This window comes from Bubalus bubalis, chromosome 6, assembly GCF_019923935.1.
Source record: "Bubalus bubalis isolate 160015118507 breed Murrah chromosome 6, NDDB_SH_1, whole genome shotgun sequence".
Classification (NCBI taxonomy): Eukaryota; Metazoa; Chordata; class Mammalia; order Artiodactyla; family Bovidae; genus Bubalus; species Bubalus bubalis.
In genome coordinates this window covers 21,760,750-21,774,877 of record NC_059162.1, presented here as the reverse complement: position 1 = coordinate 21,774,877, position 14,128 = coordinate 21,760,750, and the positions used below count along the sequence as shown (strand labels likewise).

General features: G+C 40.6%; 1 protein-coding gene across 1 annotated transcript; it reads left to right on the top strand.

Moving 5' to 3' along the window:
- The first annotated feature begins 235 nt into the window (after positions 1-235).
- On the top strand, positions 236-13,184 carry POLR3C (RNA polymerase III subunit C). Its single transcript, XM_025287969.3, has 15 exons — positions 236-375; positions 1,361-1,527; positions 2,138-2,393; positions 2,504-2,689; positions 3,751-3,839; positions 5,851-5,955; positions 6,086-6,178; positions 8,058-8,138; positions 8,387-8,438; positions 8,936-8,996; positions 9,428-9,578; positions 10,343-10,444; positions 10,555-10,604; positions 11,028-11,177; positions 13,035-13,184. Exons 2-15 carry the CDS (start codon positions 1,381-1,383, stop codon positions 13,111-13,113), a joined length of 1,602 nt encoding a protein of 533 aa, XP_025143754.3. The 5' UTR covers positions 236-375; positions 1,361-1,380; the 3' UTR covers positions 13,114-13,184.
- Positions 13,185-14,128: the final 944 nt, after the last annotated feature.

Here is a 14,128-nt window from a genome sequence, read left to right as displayed (position 1 = left end):
GCTGCCAGCCTCTCCAGAGCCCGCGCGAGTCACGTGAGTCCGCCCGGCCCACAGAGGCGGTGGCGCGGCTGCTGACCCCGCGGCCCGCCTCCCAGAACCAAAGAGGCGCAGGAAGGAGTCCGCCCGCCGGCCGGCTTCTCAAACAACCCCTCGCCGGTCCTCCAAACTCCCAGCGAGAAGAAGGAAAGAGCGCCCCCGGAAACCACCGAAACGCTGGGGCAGATCGGCACACGTTTTTCCTCTTCGCCGGTCCTCGTCGGTGGCCGTGCTCCTGCGCGAAAGGACCTTGGGCTCCCCCTCTGCCCGGGCGGCCAGCGGGAACCTCACAAAGCAGTCGTGGGGAGCTCGGCGGCGTTACGTTGCATTGACCCAGAGGTTAGTGGAAAATGCGGTCTGAACGAGGCAGCGCTGTCTCTGGACCCGGGGATGCACTCCGGAACCGGAACCAGCGGGAAGGGAGTGAAGAGCCAGGAGCCAGGCTCCCTAGAAATCCTTTTCGAGGATGGCAGAGGGTCTGGGGATGTGTCCCCAAAGACCTGTGGATGGGAATAGTGAAGCTGAAAGGCATACTCTTGGTTGGCTTCTGAGGGATTGGGAGAAATAAATGAACAAACCAGTGTTTGATAGCACTTGTGATTATATAGTCAACCATGTCTGTTTCTTTTTGTGTCTACTTAGTCAAGAAATCGAAATTTCAAAATTAAATACTGCCCTGCTAACAACATGCTTCATCTCTATCTGAAACACCCTGTTGAGAAGCTATCATTTACCTCCTGACTTACTTTGCAAAGTTGTCATTGCCTGTTCACTCCCAATAGGAGTGAAACAATGAAGTATAGAATCTAAGGTCTGTGATAGATCGCAAAACCATCTACACCCAATCTTTCAAGAAAATTAGAATCATATATGATCCCATAAAGATAAATCTCATATACCTAGGTTTCCAGTCTTCTTTTTCGATGCATGCATGTGGGAGGGTTTTCACAATAATTGAACTTTCCTCTACATTTTGCTTTGTAACCTGCATCTTTCCCTTAATGAATAATTTTCTACACTAATACATATTGTATTGTGAATGTTGACATAGAATTCCATTGTATGCATATACCATAATTTATTAAAATAATCACTTACTAGGTTCCTAGAATATCAGTATTCTAATGTGACATATTTTTGTCATTCCCTTGGAACAGAATATCCAAAACAAAAGAATTACGTCAAAGATATGCAAGATTTTAAGGGTTTTGGTATATCTACTGTCACATTGACATCTAGAAAGAACATGAATTTACATTCAGCAATTCTGCTCCCAAAATAAAAGAAAAACTTCCTGTCATACTGTCTTTTACTTTTTTCCTAGCTCTGAGAATCCTCAGCATAATGACTCAAGCAGAAATTAAACTGTGTTCTTTGTTGCTGCAAGAGCATTTTGGAGAGATTGTAGAAAAAGTTGGAGTCCACCTAATCAGAACTGGCAGCCAGCCCCTAAGAGTTATTGCCCATGACACAGGAACATCACTGGATCAGGTATGTTTGGATCACATCAATTTGCTTTCATTTCATTAATTTCTTTTACCTACCCTTGAATATTGTTACTGCCTGCCCCACAAGGACAGAGGAGCCTCGTGTGCTGCAGTCCATAGGGTTGCAAAGAGTCAGTCAGACATGAGTAAGAGACTAGATAACCCCACAAAATGGAAAAGAGCAAAGTCTGCCCTAGGATCAGAAGGGTGTTATTTGAGAGGAGAGAGAGAATGAGACATAGGGCCCAGGGTTCTGCTTCTCAAAGTGTTCTGGCTCCTTGTGGCTTCTTAGGCAAATCTTTGCTCCTCCTATCCCATACTTCATTTATTCATAATGAGTCTATTAATCTCAGTACTGCATTTTAGGAATGAGAATAATAGAGGGGAAGTAAACTGTACTTTGAAAGATAAAGATTGGAGGAAATATGAACATCATAGTAAGGAATCTTCCTGATTTTTTCCACTGACGTTTGATTCTTACTAACTATTCCAGTGGAGAGAGGGAGCAATTTGCAGCTGTCTCTTGATGTTTAGGAAACTGTTAGACAAAACTTGCCAGCAATAATGAACTGCATCTTCAGACTTTTCTTCTCTTTCTTTTATATCCTCTCTAGGTTAAAAAAGCCCTTTGTGTCCTCATCCAGCACAACTTGGTGATATATCAAGTGCACAAACGTGGAGTGGTGGAGTATGAAGCCCAGTGCAACCGGGTGTTGCGAATGCTTAGGTATCCCCGGTACATCTATACCGCCAAAACACTGTACAGTGACACTGGAGAGCTGATTGTTGAGGAGCTGTTGTTGAATGGCAAAATGACAATGTCAGCTGTCGTGAAGAAAGTAGCAGATAGGCTCACAGAGACTATGGAGGGTCAGTACTGTATCTACAGCTGTTAACAAAAGCGTAGGTTGACTAGATGCAGGAGTGAACCCTTAGCTACCTGAGGCCATCTCATTTGCCTGTTTCCTCCTGTCATACAGATGGCAAGACCATGGACTATGCTGAGGTATCAAACACATTTGTGCGACTAGTGGACACACACTTTGTGCAGCGTTGCCCCTTGGTGCCTGCCACTGAGAATTCAGATACTGGGCCACCACCACCTGCCCCCACTCTTGTCATCAGTGAAAAGGACATGTACCTGGTTCCTAAACTGAGCTTGATAGGTAAGGAATTTTGACCCCGAGATCTGTGACTTGCCCCGATTGTCGATTCTTTCATGAAAGTTTCATAGTGATTGTTAAATGAATGACTTAATCAATGAAGCAATTACCAAGGATTTGCTCTATGCCAGATACTGTGGTATAAAGTGATGAAAAAAACATGATGGTCCCTGCCCTTATGGAGCTTGAGTCTAGTATAGGAAGCTTGCATTAATCAGATAGTCTCATGGATATATAACTAACAAACTGTGATCAGTACTGTGAAGGGAAAGTATGAAAAGTGTGTTAGGAGTGTTATGAAAATATATAACAGGGGACCAGATTTACCTGGGAGTTTAGGGCACATGCTTCTTTGAGAAAATGGCATTTGAACCAAGATTTGAAGCAGAAGTAGGAGCCAGTGACATAAGGTATGAAGAGGTACAGAGGATCAGCATTTTTGGCAAAAGGAATTGTATGTAATGAGAGAAGAAACAGTATATTTGAGGAATTAAAAGAAGATCAGTGTAGTTAAAGCATAGAGAGCAAAGGAAAGAGAGCCATACGATAAGGTTAGAGAGATAGGCGGGGAATAGATCATGCAAGATCTCATAGAGCACTTGTTCTTTATCCTAGATGTGAAGGAAAACTACTAAAGGATTTTAGAGGAAGTAACATCATCTAATTTGCATTTTAAAAATATGTTTCTGTCTGCAGAAAGGAGGGGGCAAAGGTAAATGTAGACAAACCAGTGAATAATTAGGCATAGAAGGGATGAGGAAAACAGAAATCAAGAATGACATCTGGCTGGCATACATGGAAGGATGAGCATACCATTCACTGTGAAAGGAAGCCTTGAAACAGGAGCAGTTTGAGGGAGAGAGACTATGAGTTTCTTTTTGAACATGTTGAGTTTCAGATGACTTCATCATTAACTTGAATTTCTTGTAGTTCCTCCGTCTCCTCAACATCTCTTGCCTAGAGGCCACTACAGATGTCTTTGGGATAGTGACACCTGTCACCTTCCACAATTTCCTGTCATCATAGGAGATGTAGCCTATCAGTGCGCCTGTTCTGTTTGGCAGGGAAAGGTAAAAGGAGGAGATCGTCTGACGAAGATGCTACTGGGGAACCCAAGGCCAAGAGACCAAAACAGACCACAGATAACAAAGAGGTAATGATGCTTCTGGACTTGGAGTCCTCACCCTGAGGCCAGCCAGGAAGAGCACTGAGATACCAAGCCCCGAAGAGCTTCAAGGTTCTTGGGTTGAGAAGTAGTGGGATTATGAACTTGATCAAATGTTGGCCAGGGACAGACTAACAAAGAGGGCACTCCATTACTGTCTCTATACTGTCCATTACTGTCTCCCTTCTGAGGCTTAACCTCATTGGACAGAGGTAGTAGCTTATGCACAAATAAAGGGCCTAGAAAAAGTTTAAATTGATCACTGCGGCTGGACTGTAGAGACCCACAGGGATAAGTGGTCACAAATGAGTCTAGAAAGATATGTGTAGACCTGAGCTCTTACATTCAAATGCCTTCTCAGCATCCCTATAAAGATGTCTAATAAGCATCCCAAAAGTAGTATGACTAAAACAGAGTAATTGATTTCTCATTATTTCTCATTCCTAGCTATCTACTCCCTCCTACACTTTCCTCATCTTAGTCACATCACCAAGACCAACCACCTAGGATACCATTTGCTTAGACCAAAGTCCTGGGAGCCATCTGACCTCACAGTAAAACCTGTCAACCGAATTTCTACAATCAATTCATATCTGACTGTTTCTTACCATTCCCAGTCACCTTAGTCCACACCACTATCACTGTGGTCGAGACTTCACCAACACTCTCCTAAGCGGTCTCCCTGCCTACATTCATACCTACATAAGAGCCAAAATGACTTGCTAAATTGTTCTTTTAAAAAAAAAACCCATCACTGGTTTTTGACTCCTTTAATAACTTCCCATTACTCTTAAAAGAAATCCAGATCTTTACCATGGATTATTATCCCTTACATAAACTAAGTCTTGGCATGATCTGCTGGAGACAAGGCTCTCCAATCTCAGCTCTTCCTTCCGTCCCTCAAACATGTCATACGTGCTCTTGCTAGCCTTTTGGCTTTCGTACCTAGGATTTCTTCTGCTTCAAATACTTTCCCTCAGATCCTCATGTAGTTGCCTCTTTTTCATCATTCCGATCTCAGTTCAAATGCTGTTTTTTAAGAACTCAAGCACCATTGCCCACTCTCTATTCCATTCTCTACCACATTTTCCCATTTCATCTTCACAGCATTTAAAGGTAGATAAAATTATATATTATTTGTACTCCCAATAGACTATAACTCTTTGAGGACAATATCTTGACCCTGGTATCTAGAATACTAGCATAACATCAATAAATATTTTTTGATCGACTAAGAGGTTTACACTTCACCCTGAAGATAAGGGGGAGTTGATGAATTTTAGACAGGTGAATGAAGGAGCTAGATTTATGTTTTAGAAATGTTACTACAGTACAGTGGTTCATAACTTGTACAACTTCATGGATGCATTTCAGAGAGTCTACCTGTACTTGTTCATAAGTACATTTTCCTATAGAGTACTCATAGCTTTTTTCAGATTCTTCAGGGGGACTGTACCCCAAAAGCTGGAAAAGCACAGCTCTATGAGAAATGGGGAGAACAGTGCAAAAAGAAAAAGATTAAAAATGGAAAACTATCCTCTTTTATAGTGTTCGTTAAAAAAAAATGAAAATTAGTTAGGAGGCTACTTATAGTCATTCAGGTGAGTCAACATTAGAGCCTAAAATAAGGTAATAACAGGATAAAGAAAAGTAGACCTCTAATTGGGCTTCCCTTGAGGCTCAGCTGGTAAAGAATCTGCCTGCAATGTGGGAGACTTGGGTTTGATCCCTGGGTTGGGAGGATCCCCTGGAGAAGGGAAAGGCTACCCACTGCAGTATTCTGGCCTGGAGAATTCCATGGACTGTATAGTCCATGGGGTCGCAGAGTCAGACACAACTGAGCAACCTTCACTTCACTAAATCCACACAATTGAATGGTTTTTTCCTCCAACCAATTTAGTCACTACTGTATAGGAAAAGAAACAGTGAAATCCAAACTCTTCGCTAGAAAACTTCATTGTATCTAAATGTTTCTTTCTAATACTTTTCTCCTCCTCAGCCCATTCCAGATGATGGGATTTATTGGCAGGCCAACCTTGACAGATTCCACCAGCACTTCCGTGACCAAGCCATTGTCAGCGCAGTTGCCAACAGGATGGACCAGGTGATATCTAAGTGGGTGGGACAGTGGCTATCAGGAACATTACACTGTTTACCAGATGTGGCCACTGGCATATAGCCAGAGCCCACACAGCAGACTGAATTCTGAATTCCAGTTCACTGTTCAAACCTAGACCAGTAGTGAGATCGTGAGGACCATGCTCCGGATGAGTGAGGTCACCACTCCCTCTGGTGCCCCCTTCACCCAGCCATTGTCTTCCAACGAGGTGAGCTTCATGCTGCTTATACTAGTTTTCTGACAGACTCTTGGATGTTATAATTATTATACGTAGAGCCTGGGATTAGGTTAAGGTCTGGACCTTGAAAGAAAGGCTTTTTGCCGTTTGAGGTGGGACAGTGATTAGCCCCAGGTGGTAGGTACCGAAATATTTGGTCTCTTGGGAATTCAACCTTTAAAAACCTAAACCACTGTTTTAGTCAAAGTACAAGCAATTCTTTTTTTTTTTTTCATTTTGAATATATTTTATTGAAGTACAGTTGATTTACAATGTTGCATTAATTTCTGCTATACAGCAAAGTGGTTCAGTTTTATATCTATATATATATACACACACACACATTCTTTGCTTTTTCATGTTCTTTTGCTTATTGGTTTATCACAGGATACTGAATATAGTTCCCTGTGCTATACAGCAAACCTTGTTGTTCATTCATTCTATATGTAATAGTTTGCATCTGCTTATCCCAAACTCCCAATCCAAACCCTCCCCTACCCACCTCCCTCTTGGCAACTACAAGTCTGTTCTCTGTAAGTCTGTTTCTTTTTTGTAGATAAGTTCATTTGTGTCATATTTTAGATTCCACATATAAATGATACTGTGTAGTATTTGTCTTTCTCTTTCTGATTTACTCTACTTAGTGTGATAACCTCTAGGTTAATCCATGGCTGAGTAGTATTTCGTCGTATATACATATATGGTACAGATTACTCTTAATTGTTCTAAGTATTCACTGTTTAGAATCTGAGCCTTAGTGCTCAGGATATTATTTGGCTGCTTGTATTTGTTTTTTCAGTATATTATATATATTTTAATTTTTTAATGTTTTGTTTATTAAGTTTTGAATAAAAAAATATTTAATATATTGAATACTTTATATTACTTTTTAACCATACCGATATTTATTCATATTAAATATAGTTGTATTTTTACAGTGTTTAAATTTTTTAAGTTATTATATAACAAAAATTTAAATACAAATGTTTTTCTGATGACAAAAATAATTATATGACCTGTATTTAGAGATCTATAGTTCTTTTTTAAGATTTCTTTGTTTAGCTGCACCAGGTCTTAGTTGCCACAGGTGGGATCTTTGATCTCTGTTGCAGCATGCAGGATCTTTCGCTACAGCATGCACACTCTTAGTCGCAGCATGTGGGATCTAGTTCCCTGACCAGGGATCGAACGTGGGCACCCTGCTTTGGGAGCACAGAGTCTCAGCCACTGGACCACCAGGGAAGTCCCTAGAAATGTATAGTTTTTCAAAGTTGTAGTTCCGCAAACTTTCAGAAATGGCAGGCAGGTGCTGTATCTTGTAGATGGCAGTTACATGGGTATATAAAATTATCAACACTCATCAAACTGAATCCTTACGATCTGTGCTTCTTGTATGTAACATACTCTAGTTTAAATACATATGTAGTTTTGCATAATCCCAACCCCAGAGGTCTTTGTCAGTAGTTTGATACATATCTTTATTCAGACTTCTTATATATAGTCTCACTTAAATGTAGGTATATGTATATTTTTTAACAAAAATTTTAAAAGGGATTATACTCTGCAAACTGTTCTAAACTTGCTTCTCTCATATGACAGTATATATAAACTTCCTTTTCATGATCTATCTCATTCTTTATAATGGCCATATCACATTCCACTTAATGTGGCCATGCTGTACTGTATTTTAATGAACTCCTTATTATTGGACATGTGAATTCTTTCCAGTTTTTTACTCTTACCAACAATGCTGCTGTGCTTTGGGACATTTTTACACTTGTGATATCTAAAATTAAAACATCTTTATTTCAGCAATGTCACCAGTTCTAAGTTCCCAAACTCATTTTCACTGTGTCTTTTTGCTCCATAGATCTTCAGATCCCTACCTGTTGGCTATAACATCTCTAAGCAAGTTCTTGATCAGTATCTCACTCTGCTGGCAGATGATCCAGTAAGTCTTTTTTTTTTTTTCTTTTTTCTTTTTTTCTTCTATTGTGTTTAGGATTAATTTCTGCCGCTGATAACTGGTAGCAGTCTTCTGCAGCTTCATTCTCTACCTAGCCAGCTCAGACAATTTCTCTACCATTGCCTGATGGGAGAGCTTCCTCCTACCAACTCAACCAGATTTGCTCTTCTGGAAACAGAATCACTGGACTTTCCATTCTGATAACACAAGTTCTCTCTCTCTTTTTTTAATAGCTAGAGTTTGTTGGAAAGTCTGGCGACAGTGGTGGAGGAATGTATGTCATCAGTATCCTTATGGGTGGTTATTTCCTTAATAGTCAGGCAGCCTGAACTATGAAACAGAAGCGTGACTTTAGGAAAGATTTGATGATATTTAGTATACTAAGTGGGGAAGGGAATGGCAACCCACTCCAGTATTCTTGCCTGGAGAATTCCACAATCAGAAGAGCCTGGTGGGCTACAGTCCATGGGGTTGCAAAGAGTTGGACACGACTGAGCGACTAACACACGCATATAGTATACTAAGTAAGTTAGAAAATTGAACTAAAACACTGATGATAAAGAAGTAAAACAGACTTTTAACCAACTAAATTTTAGTTAAGCAAAACCCTGACTTAAGCACCTTTAGTTAATTAAGGTTTTGAAATACTTACATAACATAAATGAGACTAATGTGAAAAACAAAACGGTATTTAAATTTTAAATTAAATACTCGGAAATAAAACTAAGAGCACAATATCCAGGCCAAGACATTATGGAGTGACCTTTACCCTCTACATAAAGACCTGCATAAGGCTCTAGGATCTCTAGCCACGGCCACTCTGGAGTCTGTCGTACAAGAGAGGTAAGGCGGTTACCCTGAAAGGGTTGGGGGTCAGGTAGTTCCTTTCCACACCCCGTTTGAACAAGTCATTTGATCATTAGGTAACCGACCAGTATAGGCACACCTGGCACATCTTGCCCCATTTTCCACTGGACTACTATGGATCCCATCTATTACTGCTCTTTACCCTAAATACCCTGCTGCTTAATTCCCAGGGATGCCAATTCATCAGCCTTCCTAACACCTTTCCTTACAAATGTAGGAACTGAGGCATTCGAGTCAGCAGTTGGTGACTCTCTTATGATTAGCAGTATTGTCATTGATCTATGGAATTAGGAAGGATTCTCTGATTGCTGTTCCTCTCCACACATAGACACTAAACAACCCTCTGTGACTAAGAACTAAAGCTAATTTATGTTGGCATGCCATTTGCTTCCTTTATTCCTTTTCAGATTTGGATCTCGCTGTGCCAGAATATTCCGTCTAGTTTTACAAAAGAAACACCTGGAGCAGAAGCAGGTAGAAGACTTTGCAATGATTCCAGCAAAGGAGGCAAAGGATATGCTTTATAAGATGCTCTCAGAAAATTTCATATCACTGCAGGTAACAATAATTGCCAACCAGCAGAGTTGATGGATGAGAGAAATTGCTGAAGCAAATATTCTGAACCTCAAACAAACTCTGTATCCATCTTTGAGACAGAAGGAAAAAAAGATTGAGAAAGACATACCAAGCACTTGCAAGATAACTGTGGAGCTTTATCTGGCCTTGTAAAAAAGAGGCAGAGCCAAGAAATCACCCCAGAATCACCGTACCTTTTTTTCTTTAGCTCCTTGTTCCTATGATTTATCCTTTCCTCAAGTCTTAAGTTTATTACCGGTCAGTCTATCAATAGCATCTGTTGGGTCCTCACTGCATGCAGAGCTATGTACTCTACCCTAAAAGGAAGTAAGATAGAATGGATTTTGGAATCAGAATCACAGCTCTGCCTATCACCCAGTTACACTAAGCAAATTCCCTACCGTCCTTTTTCCCACCTACAAAATGGTAATAGATGGAGGTAACAGAAATAATATAGTTTGTTGTAAAAATCAAATACAGTCTGCTTGGCACATAAGAGTTGCTCAGTAAATGTTAAGTGCCTTCTCTTTCTTCCCCACTCAGGATGTTGACAATCAAAGAGAAAAACAGGACGTCCTGGCCCTCCATATGGCTGATTATGCTATAAACACAGATGCTATATGACTGGGGAAGAGGGAATATAGGTGAAAGAAAGGGCTTAGTAACTCCAGATGGCACAGGTATTTACTTTGCCAGTTCTGAAGGAAAGTATAATGTCTCTTATTTTTCTTTCTGTGAACAAATAGGAAATTCCCAAAACACCAGACCATGCCCCATCCCGGACCTTCTATTTATATACTGTGAACATCCTGTCAGCTGCCCGAATGTTGCTGCACAGGTGCTACAAGGTAACTCCCCCCATTCCCTCTGCAGACATGTCTCACCCTCACGCCCCCTTTAGCTGTTGTGCCTGAGCTACTTATACAGAAAGAACTCTGCATTTCTTCTCTGTCCTCAGAGTGTAGCCAACTTAATAGAAAGGAGACAATTTGAAACCAAAGAAAACAAGTGAGTAACATTTTCAACTGAGTAATTACATATTTCAAGGCCAAAAAGCTTACGGGGAAATTTCCTATAGAAATGGAAACCAATAGAGATAATAACCTGTCTGGTTGCACTGAATTATTGGCTTAGGTTGGCATAATCATGCATTTGTATACACTTGTCAGATATCCCCAGTGAAATAGTTCTGCAGATTAAATTTATGGGCAACATATAAACTGGCACCAAACTTTTAAGTACAAGTGAGAAGCAGCAAGAGTTTCAGGAATAAAGTCACATTTCTAATTAAACTTGTAGGAAACATCCTTAGAGAGTGACATTGTCCACTTTGACCAGGAACGTGGTCAAGGGGAGTTATGCCCCAGGTCTGTGGGATGAAAGAATCTCCAGGGCTAGGGGACATGCCTCAGAGTTATATTGTTCTGACAGGCGTCTACTAGAGAAGTCTCAGCGGGTAGAAGCCATCATTGCATCGATGCAGGCTACAGGTGCAGAGGAGGCGCAGCTCCAGGAAATAGAGGAGATGATCACAGCCCCCGAACGCCAGCAGCTAGAGACCCTGAAGCGCAATGTCAACAAGTAAGCCTCACAGACTTCAAAGCTACGTTTCAAAATGCCCTCCAAACAAATCCATTTTGATGTCCTGCCACCCCTCACACTTAACATGAGCAAACTGAAACTATCTTCCTCCTCACCTCAATCAACAGAATTTAATCCACCTATTTTCCTAAGCTCAAATTTCTGAAGATATTCTCAGCTTCTCCTCCCTCACCTCTCTCTCTCCTCTCCTCTTTCCTCTCTCTCCTCTCTCTCTCTCTCTATGTCATGTTCACCACGATTCTTGATGTTACTTCAGCAGCATGTCCCAAATCTGGCCTTTCGTCTTGCTCTCCATGCACGCCCTTCTCACCTTTTCCCCAGACCTTTGCAGTCACCTCCCTCTTCAAACCATTTCTTATAATGCTTTCAAAGTTAGTTTCTTTAAAGGGATTGATGATAGCACTCTTCTACTTTACATGCTTTATTGACTTCTTGTTTACAGCGTAAAGACCAGCCTCCTTGGTGTAACATATAAGTCCTTTCATGGTCTCATACTAGCCTATCCCTTCTCCCTCATTTCCTTTCACTCCTCACCATAGACCTTCATAGAGATTGCTTTGAATCTGGGGAAGATTGCCATGTTAATGATACTAAATCTTCCAACCCATGAATATGAAAGGTCTTTCCATTTACTTAGTTCTTCCTTAATCTCTTTCAATGATGTTTTCAGTATTCAAGTCTTATAGTTTTTTTGGTTAAATTTATTCCTGTTTATTCTTTTTTGATACTTTTTTAGTATTTTCTTAAATTTCATTTTTGAATTGTTCATTGCCAGTGTATGGAAATAGAACTGATTTTTGTGTTTTGATTTTATATCCTGCAATTTTGCCAATTCATTTACTTGATGTGGTAAGTTTTTTGTGGATCCTTTGAGATGTTTCTGTCTATAGGATTATGTCATCCGTGAATTAGAAATAGCTTTACTTCTTCCTTTTCAATCTAGATGCCTTTTGTTTTTCTTGCCTCATTTCCAGACTAGAACTTCCAATGAAATGTTGAATGGAAGTAAAAAGCAGGCATCCTTGTCTTGTTCCTAATCACAGGGAGAAAGTTTTCAGTCATTCTCCACTAAGTATGATGCTCAGTATGGGTTTTTCATAGATGATTTTCATCAGTATTATCAGAGTAGAAGCGGTATTCCCTTCTATCCCTAATTACTTTCAGCCTCAGCCACTCTCAGCTTCTATTTTAAAATACATTTAAACATACTTCAGGGCAAATCATATTTTCTAAAACACAGGAACTACTTTTAGTAAAGAAGCCTGACTGGATACATCTTATTTCAAGATGTTCTGTTCCTCCTCCACTCACCTCAGCTTTATTTAGAATTTCTGTTACCTTTAGTTTCTGTAGGGCTTCCCTGGTGGCTCAGACGGTAAAGCTTCTGCCTACAATGCGGGAGACTCGGGTTCAATCCCTGGGTCAGGAAGATCCTCTGGAGAAGGAAATGGCAACCCACTCCAGTACTCTTGCCTGGAAAATCCCATGGACGGAGGAACCTGATAGGCTACAGTCTATGGGGTCGCAAAGAGTTGGACATGACTGAGCGACTTCACTCACTCACTCAAGTCCTTTTTACACCTGTGCATTTAACATGTGCTTTTTCCTCCTTGCAAATTAGACTATAACTTCTCCTGGGACAGAGGTGTTGTTTTTTGAACCCTCAGCAATTTCCATAGTGCCTAGCACATACAAGATGCTTGGTCAATGGGAGAATGAGCTATTAGTTCTCTTGCTTCCTGCCCAGTACTTTTGAGGGTAACCAGTCCAGCTTCTAATCTTAAATGTGCTGATAAATGTTCAGTCTGGACAAATGCTTTCATTTTTTTCACTCAGGTTGGATGCCTGTGAGATCCAGGTGGATGAAACCATCTTCCTGCTGGAGTCATACATAGAGAGCACCATGAAGAGATAGTGACCCAGAAGAAAAGTCTTCCTCCAAAGATCTGAGGGGATTGGAAGAATAAAGGAGTAGGAGAAAATCCAGATTCTGTGCTGACATTCCCTCTCCCTACCACCCAGAGTACACCAGAAAGAGTGTGACCTGTCTTTTTTTCAACTTTGCTGATCCTGTTTCAGAACCATCATTATATTCTACCCTCATCAAATCTTGGCAGGAGAAAGAACCTTAAATCAACTAGATTAATCATCTATTAGATGTATCAGTTCCCACCGAGAAGTCAGCTAAAGCTGTGTTTGAACGTCCCCGACAGAAAAACTTCTTCCTAAGCTTTTTATCCCATTTTCAAAAATCTGCACCTGTTCTTTACTTTGTTAAACTGTAATATTAAACACACACACAGTGTAGGGAATGTGAAAGACTACCACGGAGAAGGGGATAAAAGCTATTTGTAGGGCTAGCAGGTGGATTGGCCCAAGCAGTCATACTAGAATCTGTGGATAAATGTCACATTTGCCAGCTCTGGGCTTCTAACACATCTGAAATTATGTGAAACTTAGCACAGTGCTTGGCATGTGATAAGCACTCAATAAATCACTGCTTTTTTTCTTCACCATTATTCCTAAAAACTGGCAATTGTAACTTCCCTCTCACAGTACTGTGGATAGATGACTAGTTGGTATAATTTGTCCCAGCAGCTTCATTTCATTTAAAACAGTTAGGTCTTATCTTATAATCACTTCAGTTTGCTCCTACCAAGTGTTAGTCCTAATTCGTTAAACATTGGAATGCCAATTAACTGTAGAGACAATATACAAAGATAACTCTTAATACAATACCATCTCTGCCTTCAAGACACTTACATCATTTTTGAGCATCCCCAGTACTAGGATGCAAAGATGAATAGCCTCGAGCACAAACGTAATGAAAGGGGACAAATAAGTACAAGGATGTGTTGGGGGCTGTAGTATAGAAGTAAAGGGGGGAAGGGTCAGGCAAGAAAGGAGGCAAAGAGAAGTGACACAATCTG